Source organism: Xiphophorus hellerii, chromosome 20 (genome assembly GCF_003331165.1).
Source record: "Xiphophorus hellerii strain 12219 chromosome 20, Xiphophorus_hellerii-4.1, whole genome shotgun sequence".
Lineage (NCBI taxonomy): Eukaryota > Metazoa > Chordata > Actinopteri > Cyprinodontiformes > Poeciliidae > Xiphophorus > Xiphophorus hellerii.
This window is the reverse complement of record NC_045691.1, coordinates 18,638,518-18,666,253: the sequence shown is the minus strand read 5'-3', so window position 1 is coordinate 18,666,253 and position 27,736 is coordinate 18,638,518. Positions and strand designations below refer to the sequence as shown.

The following is a 27,736-nucleotide window of genomic DNA, read 5'->3' as shown; positions in this document are numbered from 1 at the left end:
AAGACCAAGGTTGCAGAGAAGGAAAGGAGCATGCTGTATAAATTTATCAGTCAGGAGAAGGATGCAAAAACCAATGCACAGTAATCCATGTATTAACTATGGCACAGTGACATAAAAAATATGGAAAAAACTTTACATTTCTCCAAAACTGATAAAAAAGTTGAGTTAAAAACTTATCAAGGAGGTTAGTAAGACCATGGCAGTAACGCTGAAGCTTTTTAATAAGAACCGCTTGTGTCTACATGTGACTTTTAAGAGTTTAAGCAGAAGATAACTTCTCTTGTTTCTTGAAGATGATTCACCTCCCATCAAAATGTGTTCTTCTTAAGTTGAACACTAACCTATAAACCTATTTCTTTCCATGTTTAGAAGTGAAAAAGCCCTTTTGGATTCAAGGCAAAACATCAAGAAACAAGAGAAAAAGTACTACTCCCTTCCACTTAAGTACATGTCCTGTGTGACCATAAATCTACACCAGCGATATCTTTACTTACTATTTCCTTGCCTCCAAGTAACTCTATATCCTGTTGCACCAGTGACACCTTGCCAAGCGACGCGAATTCTCCGGCTGTTTGCATTTGTTACTCTGAGATTGGTCACTCTCCTTGCAGCTGGCTCTGCAGTAAACAAAGGTTTACAGGGGTTTTACATTGTTTTATATTGAACATTGTTTGATTCTGGTGTTGCTGTGCTTTAAAACCTATGAATACAAATTCTCTTTTCAGGTGATTTCAAAAGAGCTGTTCAGCTCACCTGGTTTGATGAAGACGGTGACTGTTTCTCCTTCGTTTGTTCTCACCAGTGCAGTGACACTGACGCCGTATGACACTCCCACTGTCAGATCTTTGAGGTCAAGGGTCGTCTGGTTTCCAGGAATAACTTGGATTGACTCTGTTCCATCTGACATGACACCAGGGGAAGCAGAAGCTATAATTATTTCCTTAACCAATTAAAAGTAAGAAAAAGCAGAAATTAAATTTGAGTGCACCTTCTGTGTTTAAGATAACAATCCGGTACTGTGTGGCCCCCGCCACGCCTGTCCACCCAATTCGAACTGTACTGCCCAGTGACTCCACCACTCTCAGGTTGGACACGCTTCCTATTGGCTGCTCGTCTGAAACAGAGAAATAATCATCCATGACATTTAGTTCAAAGCCGAAATAGTAGGGCATTTCTCACCAGCATGATTATGACCTAGAAATTAAACAGAAATCTGTTTATAAGAACTGACTGACCTATGTTTTCAGTGGAGACAGGTGTGGCTTCTTCACGGCCTTCATAGAGTGTGTACAGCTTGAAGATGTACTCAGTGTTTGGTCGGAGACCTGTTAGCTCGTAGCTGGTTGAGCTTTGAGGAAAGGACAGGCTCTGGAGAGGGCTTCCTGCAGAAAAGAGCAAGACTGCACCATTAGAGGTTTTAGACTCAGCATTTTATCTTAACATGCGATCTTTTCTCCCTATGAAGGGGGAGCAGAATTACAATTCTTCAGCTGTATCGAAAATTTACTTCATCCTGGACAAAAAGTGAGAAGTGTTAGGATCTCTAAATCCAACTGTTAAAGTACATCTTCTGCACTGTATTGAATTTTCACACTAGTATTTACTCAGTTGTTGAGAACTGGTATATTAAATTGACAATAAACCTTTGAAATCAACAAGATATCCAGGTTTTCACATAAAAATGTAAAAATAGGCAACACAGAGTCATGCACAGACACACCAATTTAGAGACTGAGGGTTAAACTTGAACAATATTCAAAATAAACTAGACAAGAGCTATGTGATCAGAAAGTTTCAAAACAGAACTACATATTTTTGATGTAGTTTGGACGAAGATCCTGGTTACTTTGTCTTAAAACAGGCTGTTGATTATGATTAAACTTTTCAAACTGTCAACATATTTTCAAAGAATTGTTTGCTTGTTCATATGTTTTCAGGACCAGAATTAGAAGGAAAAGTTTGAGCCATCATGTTGCATGTTTATCTGACCTTTTCCCGCCACCCACTCCAGGCGGTAGCCTTGAGCGGACCGGATCAGTCTCCAGTTGAGGCGGATTGAGGAGGGTCCTGTGGTCACTGCTTTGAGAATCTGCTCTTCTTGACGTTCTAAGGAAAGCACAATAAGTAAGCAGCATGCAATTATTTTCTTCCTAAAGCTCTTTTCCAATCAATAAAAACAAACGCAAAGGTCCTGCAAGGCAACATCACAAAAATGACAAACATGCTCACATAGTTAAAATTACAGAAGCAGAGGATATCAAATTGTGTGTGCATGTCCTTTCTGAAACCTTTTAAGTTTTCAGACAGTAGTTCACTCATATCGCTGCACAGAAAAGCAGCAGCTCTGGAGTGACTCACTGCCTTCATCTCATTGAAGTGACACCATATGGGAATCACACATGAAAGGCCCAGGCTGTGAGAATGGTCTGTCCGACCTAAACAGTAACACGTGTTTGACTTTTAGAAGAGAGACAAACAGGCAGAGAGATTTTTGGCCATCTTTTTTTTGTTTTCTTTTCTTTCCCTCCTCGTTTCCCGTCTGTTGTTGACTGGTCAACACAGAGGGCATTCGCCTTTTCAAAGAGGATTCTTAATGGGTTACAGCATGTCAGCAAAAAGAATAATGCTCAAAAATGTACATTTTTATTTGATTAGTGAAAGGTTTTCAGAGAAGATGAAGACCTACTAAAATTTACTGCAATATGAGAAATGTGGTCTTCTGTTCAGGCTGTGGCTTTGAGTTTCAAACATGGACAAAAAGCAATAACTAAGCCTTCGCTCTAATTAAAGTGTGAGGTTATAAACATAACGGTGATCCTAATACTGACGTTAAGCAAAATTATAACCAAATGGAAAATGATGCAAATTCTCACATTAGTATCAATAATGTGCGTCCTGTTCACCTTCAGAGGCAAAGGCAACAGGCAATGGATTTGAAACTGAATTGTTGTTTATAGAAATGGAACTCAAAAATAGGAAAATGTCCACTTTGCTGCTTTTTACTATGTACCATTTAGAGATCTAGCCTCACATAAAGTACTGTAATTAATTGCTGATTTTAACATGCTTTGAGGGATTAGGATGCAGTAAAGATGGGGTAAAAATCCGATAAATAGAAGAAGCTTAAAGTGATAAACATCTCACTTCCTACCTATCTTGAATCTGGCTGTGGCTCGGGGCCCCTCAGTGTTGCCCTCATACAGTGGGATGATGGTGACAATGTACTCAGTATCTGACTGCAAGCTGGACAAAGTATAGAGCTCAATGTCACCAGCAACCTCCACAGTCTCCACGCTACGACCTTGGTGGAAAAGCAAAGCATAAATATTTTGTAAATGGAAGATTTTAAAGAAAAATATTATCAGAAAAAAAATACCTCTAACCTGTGAATGGCCCCCATACCAAACGGTACGCTTGTGCACCACTGACTCGTCTCCATTTGACACGGATGCTGCCCTCGGACACCGTCTCCACTGTTAACTGCTGCACAGCCTCCAGGCTCACTGAACCAATCAGAAACAAATTATTAATATCATTTTCTGTTCCACTAAAAGGTATTACTGTGTAAAGGATACAGTACATGCTTTACAACACATCATAATATTGATCTGATCTGTTTTCTTAAAATCTACTGATCAACCAGCAGAGATGAAAGTATCAGTTGTGACGGACTTACAAGTGCGAGTGTTGAGGACAGACGGGGATGCACCATTTCTGGAGAACAGAGGGTACAAGTTGATGACATACTCTGTGTCAGGCTGAAGAGACTTCAAGGTGACAGAGGAGGTATCTGCAGACAGAGACTGCTCCAGCAGCTGGGCCGCTGGTTGTCCTAGTCAATGCACAGGGCAAAAAGACACATGGTGGACTGTTATTGGTCTGGGAGTCATCTCAAAATACACATAACGTTTCATCCAGCATAATTACAGGAGCAGAAATGTACAGTATGTGTGGTCTTTAGATCAGGTAACCTTTTACGCAATAATGCCTTTATAGGTCATGTTAGTGAGTTAACTGGGGTGTTGAAAAATATTTCCCCCTTACTGATATGTTCTATGTTCTTTCTTTAATATTCTTAATATCAAAGAACATTTTAGTGAGTACAAAAGGCAGTTTTCAAATAATGATTTCATTTATTTCAAAGAAAAAGATTTACTGACCAACTTGACCGTTTGTGAAAACTAGTCGCTCACAAAAGCTGCTAACTGCTTGAGCCACCCTTGGCTGCCATCTAGCCTCAATGATGACTGACAATAAATCATTTACATAGCTATAGAGAAATTCTGTCCCACTTTTCAGCCAATGCAAAAGTCTCTGAACAGGAACGTCCCCTTTAAGGTCAGACTACAGCATCTCAATATGATTTAGTTCTGACCTCTGAAGAGCTGCAAGTTTCCTTAAACCCTTACTAGCCAAGTATATAGCAAAGACATACAAAATGCCATTCTTAAGTTTGCTTATCCATTCTACTGTAATTGAGCTTGAGGTGGTGAATTAACTCAATTTCAAGGTTAGCCTAAAACATAAACAGTGAAAAACTTGTCCTGTAATTACTATATGCCTGGCGAGTCAAAAGGTGAATATGAGATTCCTCTGGCAGAGGAATGAGAGTGGCACTCCTGCCACATGTTCAGTGGGAGAAGCTATACCTTCCCTCAGGGGGGGCAATTTTCCCTCCTGAATCACTATGTAATCATCAAAACCTCTTGACACACCCTGTCCTCAGAAATGAAAGGATTATATGACTAATTGTTCACAGTCTATAAAAAGAGTTAAACTTAGCCTTTTTCACACCTATTGAAGACGAATGCATTTAATAAATTAGGTCATGGCTACAGCAGTACAAACTCTTACAGCCAGTGCCTGAGGGCACTTCAGAGTAAGAGAAGCTAGCGTTAATCAGGCTTTACTCAAACTCCTGCGCACTCTTGACACGGTTCCAAATTTGCCATCAACAAGTTAACAGTTTTTGACTACTGTATCGACTTGATTGTAACCCTTCACTCTGCTAAGATTGCTCACAGTCCTGTGATAATGTCAAAACAAAGGAGGAATGTAAATTCATAATATAGGTTAGAGGCAGAATGTTTAAGACTGACAGAAAACAATAACAGAAATGTGAGTAAGCCTGACCTCGTGGCCCATAGGTGAGCCTGTAGCCCTGCACAGGAGTTGAAGGCTTATCCCATTCGATAGAGAGGGAGAAGTAGCCTGCCTGGACCAGGCGTAGGCTGGACACTCCTGGTAGTGACCCTGTGTGAAGAGGAAAAGGACAGGAAAAGTTTTCCTAGTGTTATTCTAGTCTTCACCTTCTGGTTTTTGTCTGCTGTCAGTTCTTACTGGTTCGCTGCTTTGCAGACACGGACTCTCCAACACTATTGGGGTACTGGGCGATGACAGTCACCAGGTAGTCTGTTCCTGACCTGAGATCTTGTGCAGTGAAAGTCCTTTGACTGGCTGAGACTGATTCCTGTAGGGATAGACACATCTCTAATTTGTAGCCATTCCTCATTCAGATTTTTGCAAGGAATGTGGCTAAAATCAGCCTAAACTATGGCATTCTTACATCGATATAATAGCTGATAGGAACACAAAATTTTAGTCAGCCACACTTTAATCTCTACAGCGTCTACATGAAGAGGATCCACCCATTAGACATGTTTATACTCAGCCTGAACGCATGTTTTTCTTGCAAAGCACGATTGACTTTGGCTCCGAAGACTACAATTATGCTTTTCTTGAGTCAGGGCTGAGATAGATGTGCTGGTTCATCTTTCCACGAGTCACGACATAAAATTCTCTAGCACCTGGACGCACCTGGCGCAGTTCTGCATTGATTGGCTGACCCAGACCAGAGAGCGGCACATACTGGATGGCATAGCCGCTCACGGGGCCTCCTGCAGGACTCCATCGAAACTGGAGAGAATCAGTCGTTTGTGCCGTGAACTGAAGATTAGACGGACCAGAAAAGGCCTCTGGTAAAAGGGTTGGGAGACATGGATTAATATACAGTAAATATGATATACTGTCCAAAATGACATGCATATGTGCAATGTATTGCAAAGGTATTTGTAACCTTTGAAATTTTTCACATTTTACCAAGTTATAACCACAAACCTCTGTTCCCTGAATACGAGTGTCTAGTTTCTTTACTTTGGATCAACATTATTAGATTTTTCTTCTTTTGCTCTTTCTTTTGGTTTGTTATTTTGTTTGTATTTCCTTTTAATTCCTGTAAAGCACTTTGTATTGCCTTGCTGCTGAAAATGTGCTATGTAAATAAAATTACCTTTACCTTATTAATGTTAAGTATGAATGCATGCAGCACTTTTCAGATATTTCATGGAGAGAATTGCACTGAGTCACGTTCCAAAAATCAACATCATGTTATGCTGGTCTATTCCATTCAATCTTATTAAATACATTGTGCTCTACGGTTGTAATGCAATAAAATGTGGAAAAGTAATATGAATATGTTATATTTCAATACAGTGATGTTGAGCTGTGGCATCCATACATACCGTCACTTGCATAGACTCCCCCTGCTGCTGAGCACACTCGAGGGCTAACAAGAGGAAGAAGCGTATTCAGCAGCTTGAAGTCCCCAACAAACGAGGTGAAATCACTGCTGGGCTTTGAGGAAACCTGAGCCAGTTCATTCCTGTCTGCACTCTTGATTCCTAAAATTAATTTTATATTATTAAATTGGGCAAAGGTAAAAAAAGAAAGAGATAATTTCATATTTGCTCCTTTACTCTGACAGCCAATCCACAAGGCTGCAAATATAAAAAAAACATACCAACTGCAAAAACATTCACTCCCTGACTCCGCAGCTTCTGAGCCGGTTCCTGCACTTGGTCTTGTGATTTCCCATCAGTAATCAGAATGGTGACCTGAAAAGGTAACAGCAGGTAGGATTAGCTATCAGTTCCTAGCATTAAGCAAAATGTAATAATTAAGCATTGTGGTGGTTAGACCTTTGGGACATCGCGGGTGGAGGCTGGGTTGAAGAAGTTATCAGAAACATACTTTAGACCAGCTCCAGTGCGTGTGTTTCCACCTTTATAGTTCATATTCTGCACTGCGTTGACGACATCAGTGCCTGTCAGGTGTGTGTTAAAGGTGAACTCCACCCTGAAGAAAGAGCAACATCAACAATAAGGTAATTCTGCTTATCAAGTAGAGAAAAGAGGTAGTTATTAATCCTGTCAGTCACCTTGAGGTATCACTGTATTGCACGGCCCCAAACCGGATCCCCGACTCGCTAACAAAGCTGGCAAAAGGCTTTACAATTCCAGCCATGAAGCCCTTCACCTGCAGGAAGTTTGAGCGGCCGATACTGGAGGACCCATCAATCAGGAACACAATGTCTGCTGCCTGTACATTATTACACCTGCCTGCAAAGTGAAGGAGAAACAGTGACGTGTCATTTACTCCATGTCCATAAATTTAGCCTCAAAACTTCCGTTTGTGTTGAATAATGTGAGGGTGAGGCTTTTGTACAGTAAATCGTTAAATTGGTATGTTGCTGTCTGGGATTAGGGCTGCCTTTTTTCCTCCGGTTCAGTTGATTGATAATTACGCCACAGTCTGACTCTTCTCTTCAAAAGCAACTTTTTAGTTTCAATAATTTACTGAAGCTTAAGTAAAATAAGAGTTTCACTTTTTTTTTCTTGCTACTCTTTGCAACAAAGCCAGTCATAATTGCTCATGTTACTTAAAGCTAAATAAAACCTGATGTTCCTTTAGTTAAATTTTTTATACTACCTTTTTTAAAAGTAACCGATTTGAAAAGCAAGCACATGCTTAAATAATTCCTGCAAGATCTAGATTCCATCAAAATTGGAAATAATTTATATCTTAATTTCATCCTTCCATCCTGACCACAGTTTACCACATTTTCTGATGATGGCTACCTTCAGCAGGATAACTTTTTCTGTCACAAAGTTCAAATCATCTCAAGCTGATTCGTTGACCAGATTGATGAAGTCGCTGTAGTCCAGTGATCTCTACAGACCAGATCTAAATTAGTACAGTTGGGATGTGGTGGAAGAGGAGATTCACATCATGGACAGTTTAGCTTCATCTGCAGCAAGTGTGTGCTGCTGTGATTTCAAAGTTGTCCAACATCTTGTTTAATATTTATAATGAAGCATTTAGGGATTTTTTGAGGGCAAACCGTTCTCCAAGTTGAAACTAGCGAGGTGTAAACAATAAAATGGGCACTGAGTGAGGTAATAAACTCTTTCTTTAGACATAATGAAACATCTTTGCATATCTTTGTCAAAATCAAAACACTATGGGGTAGATAAAACAACTTTACAACAACAACAAACAACAAACAAATCTATTGTGTGATGCTAAATGTTTTCAATTACTGGGTTTCATCTGTTTCCAATTCTACAAATAGCTGTAAAAAAAGCATTTCTTTACACTAACATAAATCAGCCACGTATAAATTAGGCATTTGTCACACATTTAAGAAAAACCTCATCCATTTTCATGTATGCCACAACCCGAGCAAATAACTCCTTATTTTCCAAAACAAAAACTGTTTGTGTTTTGCAGAGACGTTGCAAAATAAAGCAAGTTAGGGAAGTGATCGCTGTACACCAGATGTTTCTGGAAATAAATTTGTGCAAATTAAATCCAATACATTTATTGGATACAATCATTTTTAACACAATGTGTTAAAAATTATTCTGTCACTTTTTCAAAATTCAGAATGTTGTGGAATGTTTTAGCAGATGTATTTCATGTTGACTTTAGTGAATTGATTCCAAATGCATGAAAGATCAATCTATACAGAAGTTCCTTTTTTTGTTCTGACATTATAAAAGTTACTATAATTATTAAATGAATGAATAAATCTATTGATCTACATAGTCATCTATGTATCTAGTCTGTGTCTGTTACTTCTGCATCTATTATGTTGGAGAATGAAGAGAAAACAACTACCATGATAAAAAAAAATGGTGCAAACAAATTGCTTCCATCTGCTGGACTTTATTAGTGCAATTGTTCCTGCATGCATGTTGTTCAAACAGCTTTGAGAGTCCAGTGCAGAAATAAAGCAAATTGCAGGTGAAAAGCTGATTGCTGTGCTTCATAGATTTCCCCATGAGTGTGTAGCAACTCATCTGCATGAGAGTAAGGCTGGGTGGTTTGTTCTTCAAAGGCATGTAGCCTCCGGTCCAAAAACAAAAGGAAATTACAGCCAGTCACTCAAAGTTAAAAAAAAGACAATAATATCTTTATTGTCTCTTTTTATTTTGCTTGTAAACTTCAAAACAAAACTTGGCTTTTTTTTCTGTGAAATGTTACTTTACTTAAAAAAGGGGGATATGTTCTGATTGACAGATGATTAGCCTGAGGGCCTGAGAGGTTTCAGCAGATTTCAGTCAAGTCTGCAAAAGCTGGTGTTAAAATAGAAGCTGTGACAGTCATTTCTGTAAAAGTCAAGTATTTAACACTGGAGCCTACAAACACAAGAGTGATCCAACAATGGCTTTGGCAAACTCTTCTATATTATCTAAAATGTATACCAAATAGAGAATAGTGAGCTGCATTGGTCTGCTGTTAGGTTTTTAATGTTTAGTTTTTAATTTCCATACTTTTCCAGAATCATTTTCCTAGATTTTTCCATCTGTTTTGTGGATATCTTTCTTTTTCCACAAATCTGCAAGCAACACAATGCAGAAGACTTATGATCTGGGCAATGTGATAAAAGGATATTTCATAGATTTTTGAGATCAACACATTTTTAAATCGGTTAAAATCTACAAAATATAAGATATATTATATATAATTACATGAACTAGACTACATCACTAAGAAAAAACAATAAACTTCAGTTTACATACAGTTCAGCAAATTTCCAAAAAGTTCTAATTTCATTGCTTTTGTAGGCATTTAAGTCAGATCAAGTTCAATTTGATTAAAAATTCAGACATAAAAGGATCTAGAAGTTAAAAAAGCAGCAAAATTATAATCAATAAGTTGACAAAAAACTTAAGTTGTTTTGATGAAAATCAAAACTAAAGCTGAATATCTAAAAATGGATCAAAATAAAATAAATAATTTTACCCTGAGCGTCAGCAAGTGTGATGGAGGACAGCAGGACAGCAACAGTGAAAACCCAGCTCCACATCTTCACAGCCTAGACAGACAAAAGAGGAAAAAAGCTTTCAACTTTTGCAACACGACCAACATTTTTTTAAAAGCATCACACTCGTTGTCATCCTTCAGCTCCTTAGTCATCACCAATAAAACTGTTGCATATTGTTGGGTTATTTTGTGATCTTTGGAATTTCCGTTTTAATCTTGTAAGTCATTTACTCCACATCTTCTTCGGATCTTCAGCTGTTATGTGTCACTGTCTGCTTCCACACTGCTTGGTCCTGTCTGTGCCTGATTCTTGTTATCCTGTCTGCCAGTCTTATTAAATGCAGCAACTTACCAGGTTTTACAGCTCTGTCTGACAATCAGAGAGATTACCTACATTTATATCAGTCACGTTCAGCTCCAGGCTATATTGACATGTTACACTTTGTCAGTCTTTATCATTAATGGAGTGCTTTTCCGTACAAACAACTCCTACGCTAGAATTAAGACAAAAAAACTGACTGAAACAATGTTAACATTTATGTGTTGTATTTTGAGTTTTCCCGTACTTGATAAATTTGGCTTTATTTTCTGTAGCATTTGTTTGTGTTTAGTTGTAATTGCTGTTATTTAATTTTTGTTCATTGTTCCTCTGTGTCTATATAATTTTCATTTCTCTGTGACAGATTTATTTTTCTCACATCATTCGTCATGCACCCTTAACACCTGTGAGTCGTTGAGTTGATTGGGACACATTTCTGGTCCCACTAATCACCTCCCCTGCATTTACAAGCTTGTCACTTTCTTTCACAGATTCTAATGTTGTCATTCTGCTGTCTAGCCACCCAGTTTTAAGTGTGTTAATCCTGCTGTCTCTCTTGTTGTTTGTGCTTCCTTCTGGGTTCCTGGAGGTTTGTCTATTTAAGAAATTACAATCTAGAAATGAGACCTTCTCCTTTCTATATTAGGCTCCTACTTCTCCACAAGATGCGACATGAATTCAATATCATTGCATCAGGTTATTTTGGACTGAATTTGACTAAAAGTTCTGAATCTGACTACATAACTGGATTTTATTGGAATAAATGAAACAAATTTGATTATATGATAAAGATCTGCTTGTCTTGATCCAGATTTTGTACCTGCATTATATTAAATAGCTAAATTCAATCAATGACTTCATGTATAATTACATCAGGGCTCAAGAATTGTTAGAAAAAAATTGTTTCCCTTAAAGAGTTAGCAAAAATATAACTCTATTACCTTATTTTGTTATCCAAATACGATGTAAGCAAATAAATACAAACAATTATGGCATAAAAGGTATAAAAATAAATAAGTAATTCTCTCTGATTTGAGTGCACACTGCCACAAAACCAGCAAAGCTGTTAATCCACCTCAATGTTGTTGAACCCTCAATTAGGATTAAAAATGTATTATTTTTAATACATTTTAAAAATAATTTATTATTTTCAAAGCTCATAAGAACTTTGACTATGCTTGTCTGAACTGTTCAAACTGCTGAAATTAATAAGGTGAATAAACATCTGCTATAAAGCCCCAAATATGCTCTTTGTTTAAGCGTTACAAAGTAAAGTTTTTATACTGACTGAAATTCAAAAATGTCAGCAAATAGTTTATTACACTGTCAAAGTTTAGTTAAACGTCTCCACTTTTTGATTGCGCGCATTAGAAATCAGTGAAAACAATCACTATTTGTGTCATTTACCATTATCCAGTCATCCTGGTCCTAAAAGACAGACATATGAATGTTATTACATTTTTGGAATACGTTACTTCACTTCACCTTCACATGCCAATGTGTATCTTTGTAGGTTTTCAGTAGTAATATAGCAGTGGAACGTACAGTATTTTTCCCGTATGTTTTCGATCTGTCTTTGGTTTTTGTTCATATGGAAGGCAGATGCCAGATTCCTATATATGGTTGATATAAAGTCCATGAGATCCCTGTTCTTCTTCCAGTCATAAAAAATATTTCCTTTTACCTTTTAAAAATAATACTCTCGTATAACTTATGGCAACATCTGTCAATATTAACTATAACATGTGTCAGCTTTTGTCAGGTGGGGCATAGCTATAAACCAAGAATATCCTTTTCATCAGAGTAATGCAACGCTCCCTGTCAAGTTAACAGAACTACAGGAGGCTATACAACAGGATAAAATCCATGGTTTATGGGAATCAGCAGGACAACATAAAGCATTTTAACTCTTGAAACTTTATGAGAAAACGTCTGAAACCAGACAGAAAGTTGGATAGCTGAGGTGAGGAGAGCATGTGAAAGACAGATGGAGTCAACGCATGCTGACAGACTGGTAAAGACTGTTGACATCTACAGTAGAATAATGTAGAACAGATTACCTTTATTTATAATTAGTACCATATTCATTTTGAAGAGCACAATTTATTTCTCTCGCAGAAAGATTCTGGCAATTTGGCTTGCAATCTGTCTTATACAATTAAACAAACACTTAAATATTGGTTCAATGAGCAACAAGCTGCAAACAGCCTCTGGTAACTTATCTGATAATCCCTACTGAAGGTTGGCGCAGGGTTACAGTATTAAGGAATTTAACCAGAAAGCACATAATAATTCTTATTTATCTCCACTGATTCCCTTTACCGTAGCATTAATATATGTGCAGAGATCAGAGCTTTACAATAATATTTGATTATTTTCCCAAGCTACATTGTTTTTCCTTCTCATCTTTGATCTCAAAAGGCAAAAGCTCTCAGCTGATGACAAACGGTTATTCCCCTAAAAGATGCAGACCGGACAAGACTACCAGCTGAAGATTTTATTTTGGTCCTAAACATTCTCATAAAGCCTGAGAAGTTGAACATGCAGTCTTACTTTTCCTTGTCTTTAAGTATTTTCAGATTCCACACACTTAAAGCTAAATTATATCCAAAGATCTCCTGAGTATGCACATCATATTGTATACATTTCATTTTATTTTCCTCTTGCTGTTTTAAGTTTGGTGAAGCAGTCAGCCAAATACGTTTGTACACAGTGCACCAGTTTTACTAACAAAAAAGATATAAAAACCAATGATGAGACAGATGAACCCAAGCTGAAGGCTGCCAAAGACTTACAACATTTTAGTGGGAACACAGTAAATAGAAAAGCTTAAGCACATTTTCATGCTTGTGTTTGTCACTTGAAAAACAGGGTTGAATGTTTATAGCTACATGTGTACCAATAACATAAATACCTGCAGGTTAAATGAGGCTGTGCTTTTGAATTTAAGTGACTCCAAAGCAACCTTTCAGACTCTGCAATCTAGCTAGACATGCTAAGCTAGCTGTGCTGCTGGTTAACATTCAGCTGCTTGGAAGCTGCTTAGAAAAAGCCTGGGGTTGGTTGGGTTCTGAAGGATGGGAACCTTCAGAACACAACCTTGAATCAATAGTCATTTGAATTGATCTGATAGGATAGTTACCAGTATCGAGGTACAGTAAGGATTTGGAAAGTTATGGTTTCAAAACTGCTAAAATGTTTCACATATCATTCCTACGTTTTGAAATTTATTTTAATGACATGTCAGAAAATCTAACCAAAGCTTTCTCTGACTCTGTGGAGCACAGAGTAACACAATGCTTCCCCTCCCCACCTGTTGCTGCACACTGGTGAAAATGTTGAAAGACAGGTTGAAAGAAAGAAAGAAAGAAAGCACCTTCCAGCACTAACAAAAAGGACTAAAAAATTTTCTTGGAAATGTGTCCACTTGCAGCCTTCCTACCCCTAAAAGAACTTCTTATTGGTGTATAATGCCATCCATCACTCTATTGAAGTAATCCTTCTGTAAAACTACAGATGCCAGCTAACACATGTTCGTTAAGCAGCTGGCACACTCTGCATCTGACATATTAACAAGCAAATACAAATTTGCATACATTTGCTAAAGTGTGTATATCACAATAAAAAGTATACAATTAATAAATGTTATAAATTACATTTTTGGAACTGTAGTGATCAATGTGTTATATAATCTCAGTAGCAGTATGAACATTTGTTGATTTCCTGTTTTAAATATAAAAAATAGATGATTAGATGGTTTCTCTGTGTAAATACCATGATCCTGAGAAACCAAGTTATTTTTACTCAAGATTATTTTGTGGTGAGAATCGAATACTGGGCTGAGTACCCAACACCACATCGCTATATTTATGGTCACTGTTAGTTTTTGGATCTCACTAAAGGAACTACAGAATCTCCAAAACCCATAGAAACTTTAGACATGTGTTCACTTTTGAAACTCCTGGCTTGTATGGCCACAACCCATACAAATCACATGACAAATTAAACCAAGCAGGTATAATTAAAGGTGAAAGAAACAGTAGAAAATAGTATCTCAAAGTCCTTTTTAAACAAAGTCCAATTGAAAAGTAAAGACAATGTGTAAACACAAGCTTTGGAATGAGTTTAACAATGTATGTCCAGGACAGAAGGAAAATACTATGACTCATCGCAGAGTTTCTGGTAGGATTTGTATGAAAACTGAGCAAAGCTATAAACTTGGCCTCTGGCAGAGTCACAGAAATGTATTTCAGTTCAGATGCCATTCTCCCAGCAGGAGAAGTGGGCCACTACCATGTGACAGAGTTCAGGGCAGACTGTGAAGTGAGCGGACTGGGAACTGAAGGGTCAAACGAGGGTGACATGTCCCACTAAATTACCCAAGACTGCTAAAAATTATCACACCACAGGGATCTTGTATTCTTGGTTCTCCGCTATTGGTAAGAATAAATGAGTCCTTGTCAGAGGTTATCTGAAAACCATCTGAAGATTCTCAAGTCAAGAACAAGATAAATCACTTCTGCCATCGTCATGGTTTTCAGCCAACTTCAATAATCTATCTATTATGAAAATAAATCGCCTCTGTGAAAATAGTTTCCAAAAGGTTCAAGTTCGTTCCAGAATTTCACAAGCTTTGAGTTTCTGTTAAGAAAACATAAACAGACTTAATCAAGGAAAGTGCTCTCTTTGTCTTCAAAGGCTAACTTGTCTCTTTCAGAAACATGAATGGGGCATGAAAAGACAGAGACACAGCAGCATGCCTGCCTTCCAGCTGACTTAGCCAAACCTAAACACGATTAGAGACTAATTCAAGTGAAATCAAACAAAAAATGACTCATTGTAAACTACCACTTTAATGCAGAACAAAAATGAATATCCTACTTCTAATCCCCAACCGGGGAAAATGAAGATAATCACATCCAACACACACAGGGACCAGCTGTGGCCGTTTTCAGATGTTGGCACCAAATGTCACAGAGGCACCAGAGACCTAACCAAGTCTGGCTGAAAATATGCAGAGAATGAAGAGTAGAAAGAAAAAAGCAAGAGGATGAAGGTGAAGCAGAAAGAGCCTCATATTATTACTTTTAAAAAAACTTAACTTTTTACTGTTCTGAGCTAAACCACAACAAAGCTGAGGGTGCAGTCGGATGTAGACCAGATAATTGAAACCAATAAAGCATGCAGAGGGGAGTGTGCATATTTTCCTTCATCCTAAATCAAGGACTGTCACTGTCTTCATCCTAAATAAGTTCAACTGAGGTCAACACACTTAAAACTCCTGGGTTATTTATTTAGTCAAATAAAGGGTTAATGTTGGGACAAAAGTAAGACAAATTTAACCAAATATGTGGCCAAAATGGATGCAGTTTTCATTAGACTTCTTAAAAAAAGTCTAATGAATCTCAGGTACATGACAGCCTTGTTTCTGTCAGACTTCTCCAGGGCAGCTGTGGCTACAATGTAGTAGCTTACCACCTTGAATGACTGAATGTAGTGTTTAGTGCTTCAAAGTCCTCTGGACTTGATAAAGTGCTACAAATATAGGACATGTTTTACCATATTAAAAAAGTATTTGGCTAAATGGCTACTTAAGTTCTGAACAGGGGACTTGAGATGTACTGTTTAATCTAATTTAATTTGTGAAAATGATGTAAAATGACAGAAAAAACTAAAATTGTTAAAAGCAGATTTGGGTACAGAATAATGAAATAAGAAATTAGTACATATAACTGACATCATTGAAAATAACACATTTGGGCAGGAGAAGCATGTTTCCAAGTTTTCTAATGCATAAAACTTTAGAGGCCAACACTTTCTGTACTGTGTACATGTTAGAGCTTTACACAGCACTTCCATTGACAATAAGTACCACTTGCTTTATGTTCATTTGACCTCCAAATGGCACATAAGGCTCAGCAGACAGAAAATAACATGAAAGCAATGAAGGTTGTTTACAAACCCGAACACCGAAGCTCCGGTGCGTTTTTAATTAAAAATGCTTGTCATCCAGTGAAGCAGAGGGAAGTAATGACATTGTACTCAAGTTGGAGTAGCACTACATCAAATAAATGTAAACAGCATGGCGCAGTTACACTTTTTCAAAATGTTTCACATATAAAATGTCACTTACTGCCACCTTCTATCACGCTAATGAAATAAACTAACAGTAAAAACAATTCATTTTAATCCAAATATTACTTAATATAGTCAATATTTATTTATTTATTTTCCTTTTTGCATCCACTAACTTTGAAGTTTACATTTTGAGGGGGGGTTGTTCTTTAACCAACAGCTTTAATAGTGCACACTCTGTTCTGCTAGATTTCTGTTCCATTCCAGGGTTTGAGTTTAAAACACGTTGTTAGACTTAACCACGGGCTTTTAGATCCCCGCCTTTGAAGGGGATTCATAACATTTTCTGACAACACGTGCGTAAAATGGAGAGGTTTCCTGTGAGGGCAATCCTTCGTGACAGTGATGTTGCAGCAGAATCAGTACCAAACGGCACTGCATGCATGCAGGTGTTTTATCAGAGCGTTTAAACCTTGCGTGAAGGTTTCAGGTAGCAGATACGCGCGTTATGAAAATGGCACTTTGAAAAACTTTGCAATGAAATGCAAAAAAAGTTTGTTCGTACCTGAGGATTCCTGCTCTGTGCGCCGGCCCACAGCCCGCCGCTGTCCACCTGTGGTACATCCAGCCCGAGCCCACGGTGCGGTGGGGGTGTTTCACACAGCAGTGATTTCCACAGACGACCGGTCTCACAGTGTCCCAACTTCACGGAGCAGGATCGCGTCGCCACCACCAGCCAGCCAGCTCAGCGACCCAGCTCTGATCGCTGCATCCCTGCAGGCGACAGTCAGCAGCGTGAAAAACAGTTTCTGATTCCCGAGGCTGCCGCCTTGTTCGAGGAGAGTTGAACACAAGCAGGAGCAGAACAGTCCAGACTTGTCGGGACGCCTGAAGGAGAGCAGCTCCTGAGCTCTCCCTTTCTGCTGTTTTTTCATCCTCCTCCCTCCCTGCAGCCGAATGCAAGTCAGACTGACTGTTAGTAACATCTTTATTCCTCCGGGTAAGATTGATTAAACTGGACTCGTGGTTTGTTTGTTTATTTATTGGTTGACTTATTGATTTAAACTTTTGGGGCAAATTAGATCTTTACACTACATGGGTATGCAATCATTTGCATGGATATAGTGCAAAGTACTGTATTTGCCACCTTTACAATATTTTTCTGTTAACCTTTTTATTCAAACTTTAAGATAAAATGATTTTTTCTTTACATAATTTTTTTTTTTACCGGGGTTAAATATGCACTTTTATTTTTAAAATATATGATTTTTAAGTATTTGTTAAAACCGTCACCATGTTGTGAGGCAAATAATCTGTGAAAAAAAAAAAAAACAACAAACAAAAAAACAAGCTCCTGCAACCCCCAGTATTATCATCAGCAGAAATGACTCAGAAACAACCAATTAGAGCCAGGAGTCAGATCTTAATGTTGTCAATCAGGCTAGTGAACATGCTGCAGCTATGCTAATGGCGGGGAAACAGCTAAGCTTCCCAGAAAACTGTTTTTCTGCCGTCATCAGTGGCCATACCAACTAGCCTGAGCATTCATGGCATGCTCTGTTGTGGTGAACCAGCTGTAGCACAGCAGACACAAGCATGATTGACAGCGCTAAGACCCCCCTCCTGGCTCAGATTGGTTGTTTCTGACCGAGCAGTGTATTTCTGTACTTAGAAATACTAGGAGACAGAGGAGCTCAACTTTTTCAGTCTCATCCTGAAATGTCAAGACAGTTTTAACAAATATAAAAAAACATTTTTTGATCAAAGTTACATACTGCAGCTTTAATACAAAAAACAGGTTTCAAATAATAGTTGTATTTATTGAGAGAGAAAAGTTATTTGTTTTTGTCAACAGTAGTTTTCACATAAGAACATTGTAAATCACCATATATGCATATATGCATATATTTCTACATGGCGTAAACAGCTTCTATTTGTAAAATACACATGACACATAAACAAAAACACTATATAAGCTTTAAATGCTGCTCTTGTTGCCATGTGATCTAGTTTCATTCACTTAGAAGTAACGCTGGGAGCCACCGGTGTCAAACAAATGCCTGACCTAAATATAAGATGTTAGCAAGTAGCTGAAAAAAACATAAATTCCAGCTTAGAGTGAGAAAAAAACCTCTCTGGTGTCATGAGACTCAGATTCTTTTTTTGCGGTGACTTCTTGATTCCATGTGTGAGACAGAGCTGGCAGTACTTTCTGAGAATGAATAGAGTGGGTGTTTTAGTGAGTGGGCACGTAGCCACAGATGAGAGCAAGAGTTTTTCTAAGACTTTCCCATATCACACAAATATGTTCCCATGTTCCTGTTCATAGAATCAGGTTCACAATGTAACCCTGCTTGTGACATTGAAGTTTTTATAGGCTGTGTTCAAGTGTTTGTCTCAAAACCTGCAACTCTAATGTTACAGTTTTATTAGACTGGCATCACACCAGTGTTGACCCTCCTACATTAAGAAGTGTGAAAACTAGTTTGATTTGTTCAGTCTTAAGGTTTTTGACCATGGAGTGCACTACATTGTGTGAGCCCTGATAAATATCTGATTATGAGACATGAAATGGTGAGATTTTCCATCTTTTACAAGTGTTTTGGAAGATATTTTGTTATTGTCAGAAAGTGATATACTGATCTTTTTTAAAGATTCAAGAAATAATTTCAAAGGTGCTGTGGAACAATTTAAAATCAATTCTACACAAGTTTTCTGTAGATCGAACATGGATTATCTGCTTTAGTGTTATTTATCTTATCATTTTCAGCAATATATTGATAGCTGGTAGGTCCAAAGACTGGACTGAAACCTAAAATAATAACTAAATAAAATAAATGTCTCAAAGTAAGCGTGGACAACCTTTACGCCATCTGGATGGATATTACAATGTTTGTCTTATTTTAAGAAAAAAATAAACTGAAGTCAATTATCTCATCTCAGGCCAATTTCATAGCATTTCATACCAATCTACATCCATTTAAAGCAGTGAATCAATATTTGTATTATTAAATAATAATAAAATACATAAGTCTCATAATTTGGTTTATTTTCTTTAAAAATAGCTTTTTGTATCATGAAATATTGCAGATTTTGAACAAAATCAAATAAAATTTATTGGAGAACAGAGATCAGTGGCAGTCAACATTTGTTTGAGTCATATTTGATTACAGTATAAGTAGTTTATGGAAATGTATTTTAAATCACTGCAAAGCAGGCACAAACACCCCAATAGGAAGGTATGAATAAAGTTGTTTTTTTTTTAAAGGTATAAAACGACCAGAGTTGCAAAGGTGCAAAACGATAAATGGACGAAGTGATCAGCAGCTATCAGGGCTGAAGAGATCTGAACAGTAACCTCAGCTCTAAATCACATTCCTCCAATCCTACTTTTCAAAGAATGTGAGAGTCAACTAACAAAAGTTAGCATAGATAGGTGTTTATATACAGTACAGACCAAAAGTTTGGACACACCTTTTAATTCAATGAGTTTCCTTTATTTTCATGACTATTGACATTGTAGATTCACACTGAAGGCATCAAAACTATGAATAACACATGTGGAAATATGCACTAAACAAAAAAGTGTAAAACAACTGAAAATACCCCTTATATTCTAGTTTCTTCAAAGTAGCAACCTTTTGCTGTGATTACTGCTTTGCACACACTCTGCATTTTCTTGATGAGCTTCAAGAGGTAGTCACCTGAAATGGTTTTCACTTCATAGCTGTGCCCTGTCAGGTTAATAAGTGGGATTTCTTGTCTTATAAATAGTCATGAAAATAAAGAAAACCCATTTTAATTAGAAGGTGTGTCCAAACTTTTGGTCTGTACTGTACGTTTCACTGATGGTAAAATAAAAGTTGGTAAAAATAGGAGTTAATTTTTACTTTGTATACTGTGTGCTTTACTCTTTTGTAGTCTTTTGTTACTATATGGAAACTGTACTCTGCAATGTAGCAGTCAGTTATAATTTATAAGTACCCCATGCACGATATGAGTGCATTTATTAAGCAGCAGGAGACGTTATAATTTTGGTTTCCTCCATCCGAACACTTTAAGCTCCCTCCAGCAATGACATTATTACCACTTATTCATGTTGATTCTTGCAAGTGAAGATGTGGCAGTAAAGTTGCAAATTCCCACCCTTGAATGGCAAAGTTCTTCATCAGGGAGTGTGACTGCAAGGTATTCAATTACAGGGGAGGAACTTTTCTTTTTTTACATGAAACATGTGATTGTCAGCCATATGGGGGTCAAAATAGATGTTTTGGTTAATGATGGATGGTCTCATCAACTGCTTTCATTATTTCTGTCATTGAATTAAAGTCTTTTGCTTTTACAGCTGGAGACATTTTAGACAAGCAGGCAGGAAGGCAAACCTATGTGAGCCAGATGTGGTATCTTGCATCTCTGGATATTTTGAGTCAGCCAGCAAAACTAAAACCAAAGCCATGCTGCAGTAATGAAAACACATTCCACCAGAAGAATCTTGCCTGTATTCTCCTGGTTCTACTTTTCATAGATTCCACTTATAATGAACAATATAGATAAGATGCAGTTGCAAATATATTTTATTCTGTAAAATGGTCTGTATCACATTCATCTTTGTTTCTTTCTTAATCATAGCTATGAAGCAGAATAAAAACATTACATATGGCGCATTATGTAAAATTGACTTTTTTAAAAGCTCTATGTCATTTTATGTTACCCCATCATGTTGCTTTAATTCTTTCTTGCATGTTTGAGGAATTGTTGTATCTCCTCTGGCAGCCATTTGGGGGTGTCTTGCTCACATAATGCTCTGTCTATTTTCTCAAAGCTCCTCTTTGGAGCTGCATTCAGATATGCTATTCAAGTACAAGTAAGATCATGGTAATACATTGAAATGCACTTCAAATATGTCAGATTAAATATTCTGAATTTAACTTAGGAAGTCATGTGTGCATGCATTAGAGCAGGGGTGTCCAAACTTTTTGCAAAGAGGGCCAGATTTGATCAAGTGAAGATGCCCGGGGGCCAATAGTTTGTTCGGACATTTTTTAACTACAAAAGTTTCATGCAAATACACTCTGTTATAAAACTATTTTCATTGTCACAATTATCTTTATCTTTCAAATGACAAAAAAACCAAATATAAGCCACTCAGGCAGATGAGAACAACTCTAAAAACACAAATTCTGCAATTCTTTCATATCTGGAGAGTCAGATAACATTGAACAAACTGTATGAAATACCTTAAATTTACATGAGTTTAAAAATATCTTTGCCTCAAGAACATTTTAAACAGGAGTTATAAGTAATGCAAAGTTGTCTGTTATTATTAAATCTTAAAACAAGTTAATTTTGCTCTTGTCATTTACAATATCTTTCAGAAAGTAATAGTTTGTGTCACATCTACAGGTTCATAACATCAACAGTAATAACCAAATCTTACTCAAGAGTTTAATAAAAATAAGTGCCATAAATCCAAGTGCATAAATGTTCTTTTGGCTCTTCACTGTTGATAGTGACAGATGTTATCGTTCAAAATACTCAATTTCATGTCCTCAACTCTCAGTGCCACACTGTTACGTGCCAGGCAAACATTCGCAAATTCTTGCTTCTTCTCAGGGCAAATGTTCTCCACCATTTTCATAACACAGTCTTTGATAAAAGTATCTTCAGTAAAAGGTTTGCCATGTTTAGCTATTAACATGGCCACTTCGTAGCTTGCTTTGGTGGTATTTTCTTTTGACTCAGGCCTGCGTGAAGAATTGCTGTTGTGATGCCAGTGCAGCTTGGAGCTGCTTCACTTTTTCAGCACGGTCACTCCCTGTTAGCTTGTTGTATGCGTTAGCATGTTTAGTCTGGTAGTGTCTCTTTACGTTGAAATCCTTAAACAAGGCAACCGTCTCACAAATTAGACAAGCACAATTGCCTTGATTTTCAGTGAAGAAGTATTGTAATTCCCATCTCTCTTGAAAGCGGCGGCCCTCACTGTTAACTTGTTTTCTTTGCAGTGGCCATGGCAGAAATGAGTGGAGAGGGGTTCGCTGCACGAAGGCAGACTGATAGTATTAAAGTGGTACTGCCACCATTTGGTGAAAGGAGGAATTACAGTTTCAAGTTTTATGATTTATTTATTCTGTTTGACAGTGCAGGCGGGCCATAAATAATACATTATAAGACTGAAGCTGCGGGCCGTATGAAATCTGACCGCGGGCCATGATTGGCCCCCGGGCCGGACTTTGGACATGCCTGCATTAGAGTGTGCCTCTGCACTCACTGTGGTGAACCGACATCTATTCCTGAGTGTATCCATCTCTTGGTCATTGGTGATCAAGGTTTTTCAAGTTGCTACATTAAATAAAAAAAATAAAAAAAACAGAAACCACATTATTATGTCAAAAATGATTTATAACCTACTCTTGGCAACCAATAAATTGTTTCTACCATTTTGTATTGTGTTATTTGAAGTGTTCAGTCTGGAACAACAGGAAGTAGAATTTGGTCAACCACAAAAAATGAAAAACTGATGAAGTCGGCAGGAACTGTGGCTCGTAATATTTTAAATGAACTCTTACATGCAAGCTGGATAAACAAGTCAGAACATGTGTGTGAGATGGAGGTGGGTACATTAGAAAAATTGTTCATTATTATTTCAATTTGCCAGTTTCAATCAAAAAAATAAAGTAAAAAAGACACGAAAACTTAAATGCCTGAGTTTTTTCTGGATATCTAAAGTAACTTATATCTACTTTCTTTTGAAAAACAGCTTAAAATTTAAAGGGTTATGCAATGAGAGAGAATGATGTCATGGGATGCCCTTTCCCCTTTTCTCCCCATTTTGTGATCGACCCAGATCTCCTCTTCACTCTTCAGGTGTTCAACAGCTTGGATGTTAGTAGAGCTTACCTCACCATATTGCTTATTCTTGTAGACAGTCATTGTCGTATTGCTAAACATCTGTTTTTGTGTGAGGATTTGGGATTATTTTCACTGAATTTATTTACATTTCTGAGTGCAGACTGGTGTCAAGACTCACATTAGCTTGGGGTTTATGTTGTCTGACAGACAGAGCTCCGACTATGCGTTTGTTGCTCACCTCCTGGAGAGGCATTTAGTCCTGTCCATCATTCAACAGGAACATAAAGGAACAGCTAACCTCAGGAATTCATAGGCTGTCTCACCTGCTGCTGAGGAAGGTTACCCTTTTTTTAGTCCTAGCTCGCCCGCAGGTTTCTGCTCAAATACCACATGTCCTGGTGATAAATAGGGCATGACTTGCATTTATTATCTCCATCAATAACGTTGTGGTTAGAGAAATTTGTAATCAAACTACACACAAAGTAAGTGGAGTATATAAAGTGTGTTGAAAACGTATCATTTAGGGAATGATTTCTACTAGACACAGTCCTGTAAGCTCCAGGAATGAATGAGATCAACGTTGAGACATTTTTGGGATGTAAACAAGTCTACAAAGTTCGGATGATTTTTTACACTTAATACAAAAAAATGAAGTGATGCAAGATACACTATTAGGAGATTTCATTTATTTCTTATTGGGCAGTGGAATTTGGATAGTTTACAAAAATATGAATTTGCAAAAATGACTTTTTTTTTTTTAAATCCATTTTTATGATGCAAAATGCTGGTTGCAAAATTTCATCATCTTGAGGTCTTGTCCACATTAAAAGAACTGGGTCACATGAGGATAATTTAGATCCAGAATCTGAATTTAAATGGTGCATTTTGAAATTTTATAATAAAAAGAAAACATATAGGAATTGAAATGCAACACAAGATGTTCACAAAGTAATGGGTCATAGAAGAGAGACCAAAAACAGAGGGGCTTAAGTACTGGGCTGTGTGATTACTGAAGAAGAAACAGGTGGTTGATTAGTAACAGGGTGCAGCAGTGAGAGAAGGCAAGACTGGTAGGCTGAATGAAGGGGACAAATTAATATGTGGGAAGCTAAATTATAAATCAATCAATTAAGGAGAGATGGCTAACACCAATCTAAAGAAACTACATTCAAATGCACAAGGAACATAAAAGTAAACTAAGAAACCAAACACAAAAGAAGAAACTAATATAAGACCTTCTAAATATGGACACAGAAAAATGAACGGCATACAGCAAACCTAAATGGCAATAATGATACCAGATGATCCAGAAATTAAGCACAAAAGAGAACACAAACATTAGTAAATCACAACATTTTGAATCTCTTGTTTGGGCCGGACCAAACCACAGTGATGCCAGACAGGAGTACAGGTTTTATTGTTGAATTACCCCAAATGTAGCCTTTCTTTAGAAATTAGTTGTTTTTTTCTTAAACAAATTTTGGATTAGGTATTTCAAATATTTGAATTTTCAGAATGGTGGTCAGCAATCAGTATTGACCAAAGTACCAAGTATTACGGAATATAATTAATTCTGCACCTGTCTTTGGGGGGAAGGTATGGGGACTCTGTGCAGCATGGTGTGGAATGGTACGCGTGTGACTGAGGTCATGTGAGGTCATCCATTTGGAAAAATGGGACCTCTGTATATTCCACATGGAGGCCAAATGTATTTTGTAATTGTGTAGCTTCAATCCAATCACTCACAAACTCAATCAAGACCTGATGCTGCTTTTAAATTTGATCTACAAGAAATCTTCTATATTTGGTGACTTCACTTCACCATTAGAGGTTCTATCTACTCTCTGTAGATCTAGCTCCTTTCAGATCACAGTACTGAAATAAATATGCCTCCACAAATCTTCCATAGCAGACAGATTTGACCTCATAAGTTGATACTTTGAGATCAGAGTCTCCCTGTGCTTACATGGCATGCTGTGAGGTTGCAGAACCAGCAAGCCATGGTTCAAAATGTGGAGAATTCACCCGAGTTTTCCATAGGATTGGTGGGGAATTTCCCTGTGGAAATCCCCAAAAATCTGAGTTAATGTTGGCTCCACATGCATCCTTTTTAAATCCATGATTTGCTTTGAATACTAGCAGAGGTGAGCACAACCCTCAGTATGTTATTGTCTGCATTAGGTTGTGTTTAACAACTTACCTCATAACAGACAGACTATGAGAGATCATGAGGTGTTCCTGCTTTTATTCAGTACCCAGTGCTCTTGATATTTCTGCTGTTGTCTTTGCGTTGTGTCATCCCACTGACATCCCACTTGTTCCCCAATACTATTTTACCATTTATAGATCATTTGTGGGTTTGTGATATTGGTGGGTCAACTTCAGTGCCCTAGTTCCATGTCAGAAACTTTCTCCTAATTATGAGGCATGAAGAACATGTAAATCACAGAAGGAACGCAAAATATCAGAAAGGCTTCATATTAATAGTCTACTTGTGATGTTGCAACCTACTATTTGCCATCTACTTGATGTTCTAAACATGCCAGCTTCTTCCAGATGATTTTATTTTCATATCCATCCCCACTCAATGAGTGCTCCAAATTAAATCGACCCTTCTTACTGTGTAGTCTATTTTACATAATTAGTTTGTGAATGTGTTTAGCAATGTATAAGTATGTCTAAGACATGAGACAAAAGAAAAAAATTTAATGAATTGTTTTTGCTCCCATTTTTTTTGTTTGAAATTTGTAAGAGTGCTCTAAAGAACAGAGATCAGATGCTTTGGTGGGTGCATCTGTTGGCATTTGGCCTATGTGCACACAGCTTAAAATCATATGATAACATGTTGTCATACCAGCATACTCCTGCATATTTTCCATTTTGGAACCATTATTAACCCCCTGCTTTTAAAAATTTCATTGCCATCCTTGACGTGTTTTTGCCTGCAAAGCAAACAAAAAAACCATCACAATCCTGACAGGAAAATAGAAATTCACATGTATTTTCTTAGCAAATTTAACTCTGTAACCTCCAACACTTGGGACAAAAACACACTTGTGCATTTGCTTCCAAGATTCACTATATGCTGCTGCTTTTAAATGCGCCATTTCTTGTAAGATCTCTTGCAAACAATCATGGAGTTTCTACAAAATGGATTCTCCATTGTGCTTCCACCAACCTGCAGAAGAGGCCTGGTGTGGATCAGATGTGAATGTGCAGCTAAAGTTAATACTGACTTTCTAATAACATAGTGCCAGCTTGTCTGAACATACTGGCATTAAACAATGTGGATGTCTTTGATGACTCACCCACTCAGTCTGGTTTGGATGGTTCTTTCCCCTGTAATAGCACTGCAGGGCATCATCATCCAGGGTGGGAGGATGTGACATGTTTAAGAAGATTTAAAGGAAAAAATCCCAAGGATTAGATTCTCTTCACAGGTCCAACAGATGGAAGGCAAGGAAACAATGACAGAGCAGCTCTTCAACTATGTTTATATTTAAACTCTGCTTCTTAAGAGCATCTGGTCATGGTGACAGAAAAAAAACAATACTTGATTAAGTTTTTCCTATAAATACTGAACAACACAGCAATATATAAAACAGGAATTATATGTTTTCAATTTTAAGTGTGGTCATAGCTCGGAAACAAACATGTTCACAGACTTTGAAGACAAGTTTGACTAAAAACAACCTAAATAGCTGATTTTCAGACCTGATCTGTGTCACTCTGTTTATGGCCAACGTTCACACGGAAATGTCCTACATTGTCTCCCAGATGAAGGACAAACCGATCCTTGCCACAAGCTAATTTCCACCTTTCTCATTTGAACAGTATTGCACATGACTTTAAATTTCTGTTAGGGGATTTTATTTTCTCTTAACTGTCCATCCAGTCATTATTATTTCCAGAAAAAAATTTCAGATACAAAAGTTCAGTCACATCAAACTAATTTGTAAACCCCATTTAAAACCAAAGTATTATGAGGCTCAGGACTACTGAAAGTTGTTAGTCACTGGTTTGAAATGTTGAGGTTTAGCTTGCAGGATGGAGCAGTGTTTTCTAAATCTCCCCTTTGATTTTCAGAAAGATGACTAATAAAGTCATCTTCTGTTATCACAAACAGACTTTGTGGTTTGCTGACAAGCCCTTCTGACTCACCTAGGTCTAACTAAATCCAAAGAATAAACACAGCAGCTCTCTGGCGCCCTTTAGTGGTCTGTAGTGGGGCTACACAGTCATTTTTCTTCCAAATAGTTTAGTGGTCATTGTAGCGGGCTATTACTGACAGAGCGTACCGCTAAGTTCATACTACTACGGCTTGTATTTCTTATGATAATAAACTGTTGATTAAAGCCTTTTCATATACCTGTTGGAAAAATAATG

The 27,736-nt window shown here is 37.4% G+C and overlaps 1 protein-coding gene across 2 annotated transcripts in view; it reads right to left on the bottom strand.

Annotated features, from left to right (window-relative positions):
* col7a1 (collagen, type VII, alpha 1) overlaps nt 1-17,627 on the bottom strand; it is a 76,155-nt gene extending 58,528 nt beyond the window's left edge. For both annotated transcript variants that reach the window (XM_032549162.1, XM_032549163.1), the window contains exons 1-17: nt 17,067-17,627; nt 10,087-10,159; nt 7,217-7,397; nt 6,978-7,134; nt 6,800-6,893; nt 6,522-6,680; nt 5,818-5,975; nt 5,341-5,470; nt 5,134-5,253; nt 3,677-3,832; nt 3,384-3,503; nt 3,152-3,301; nt 1,990-2,106; nt 1,236-1,382; nt 989-1,114; nt 754-900; nt 495-617 (exon numbers count right to left, since the gene is read on the bottom strand). In XM_032549162.1, the coding sequence (XP_032405053.1) occupies nt 495-617; nt 754-900; nt 989-1,114; nt 1,236-1,382; nt 1,990-2,106; nt 3,152-3,301; nt 3,384-3,503; nt 3,677-3,832; nt 5,134-5,253; nt 5,341-5,470; nt 5,818-5,975; nt 6,522-6,680; nt 6,800-6,893; nt 6,978-7,134; nt 7,217-7,397; nt 10,087-10,150 (2,149 nt within the window). In that variant the 5' untranslated portion in view covers nt 10,151-10,159; nt 17,067-17,627. The remainder of the gene's footprint in view (nt 1-494; nt 618-753; nt 901-988; nt 1,115-1,235; nt 1,383-1,989; nt 2,107-3,151; nt 3,302-3,383; nt 3,504-3,676; nt 3,833-5,133; nt 5,254-5,340; nt 5,471-5,817; nt 5,976-6,521; nt 6,681-6,799; nt 6,894-6,977; nt 7,135-7,216; nt 7,398-10,086; nt 10,160-17,066) is intronic.
* Between the last annotated feature and the right edge of the window lie 10,109 nt (nt 17,628-27,736).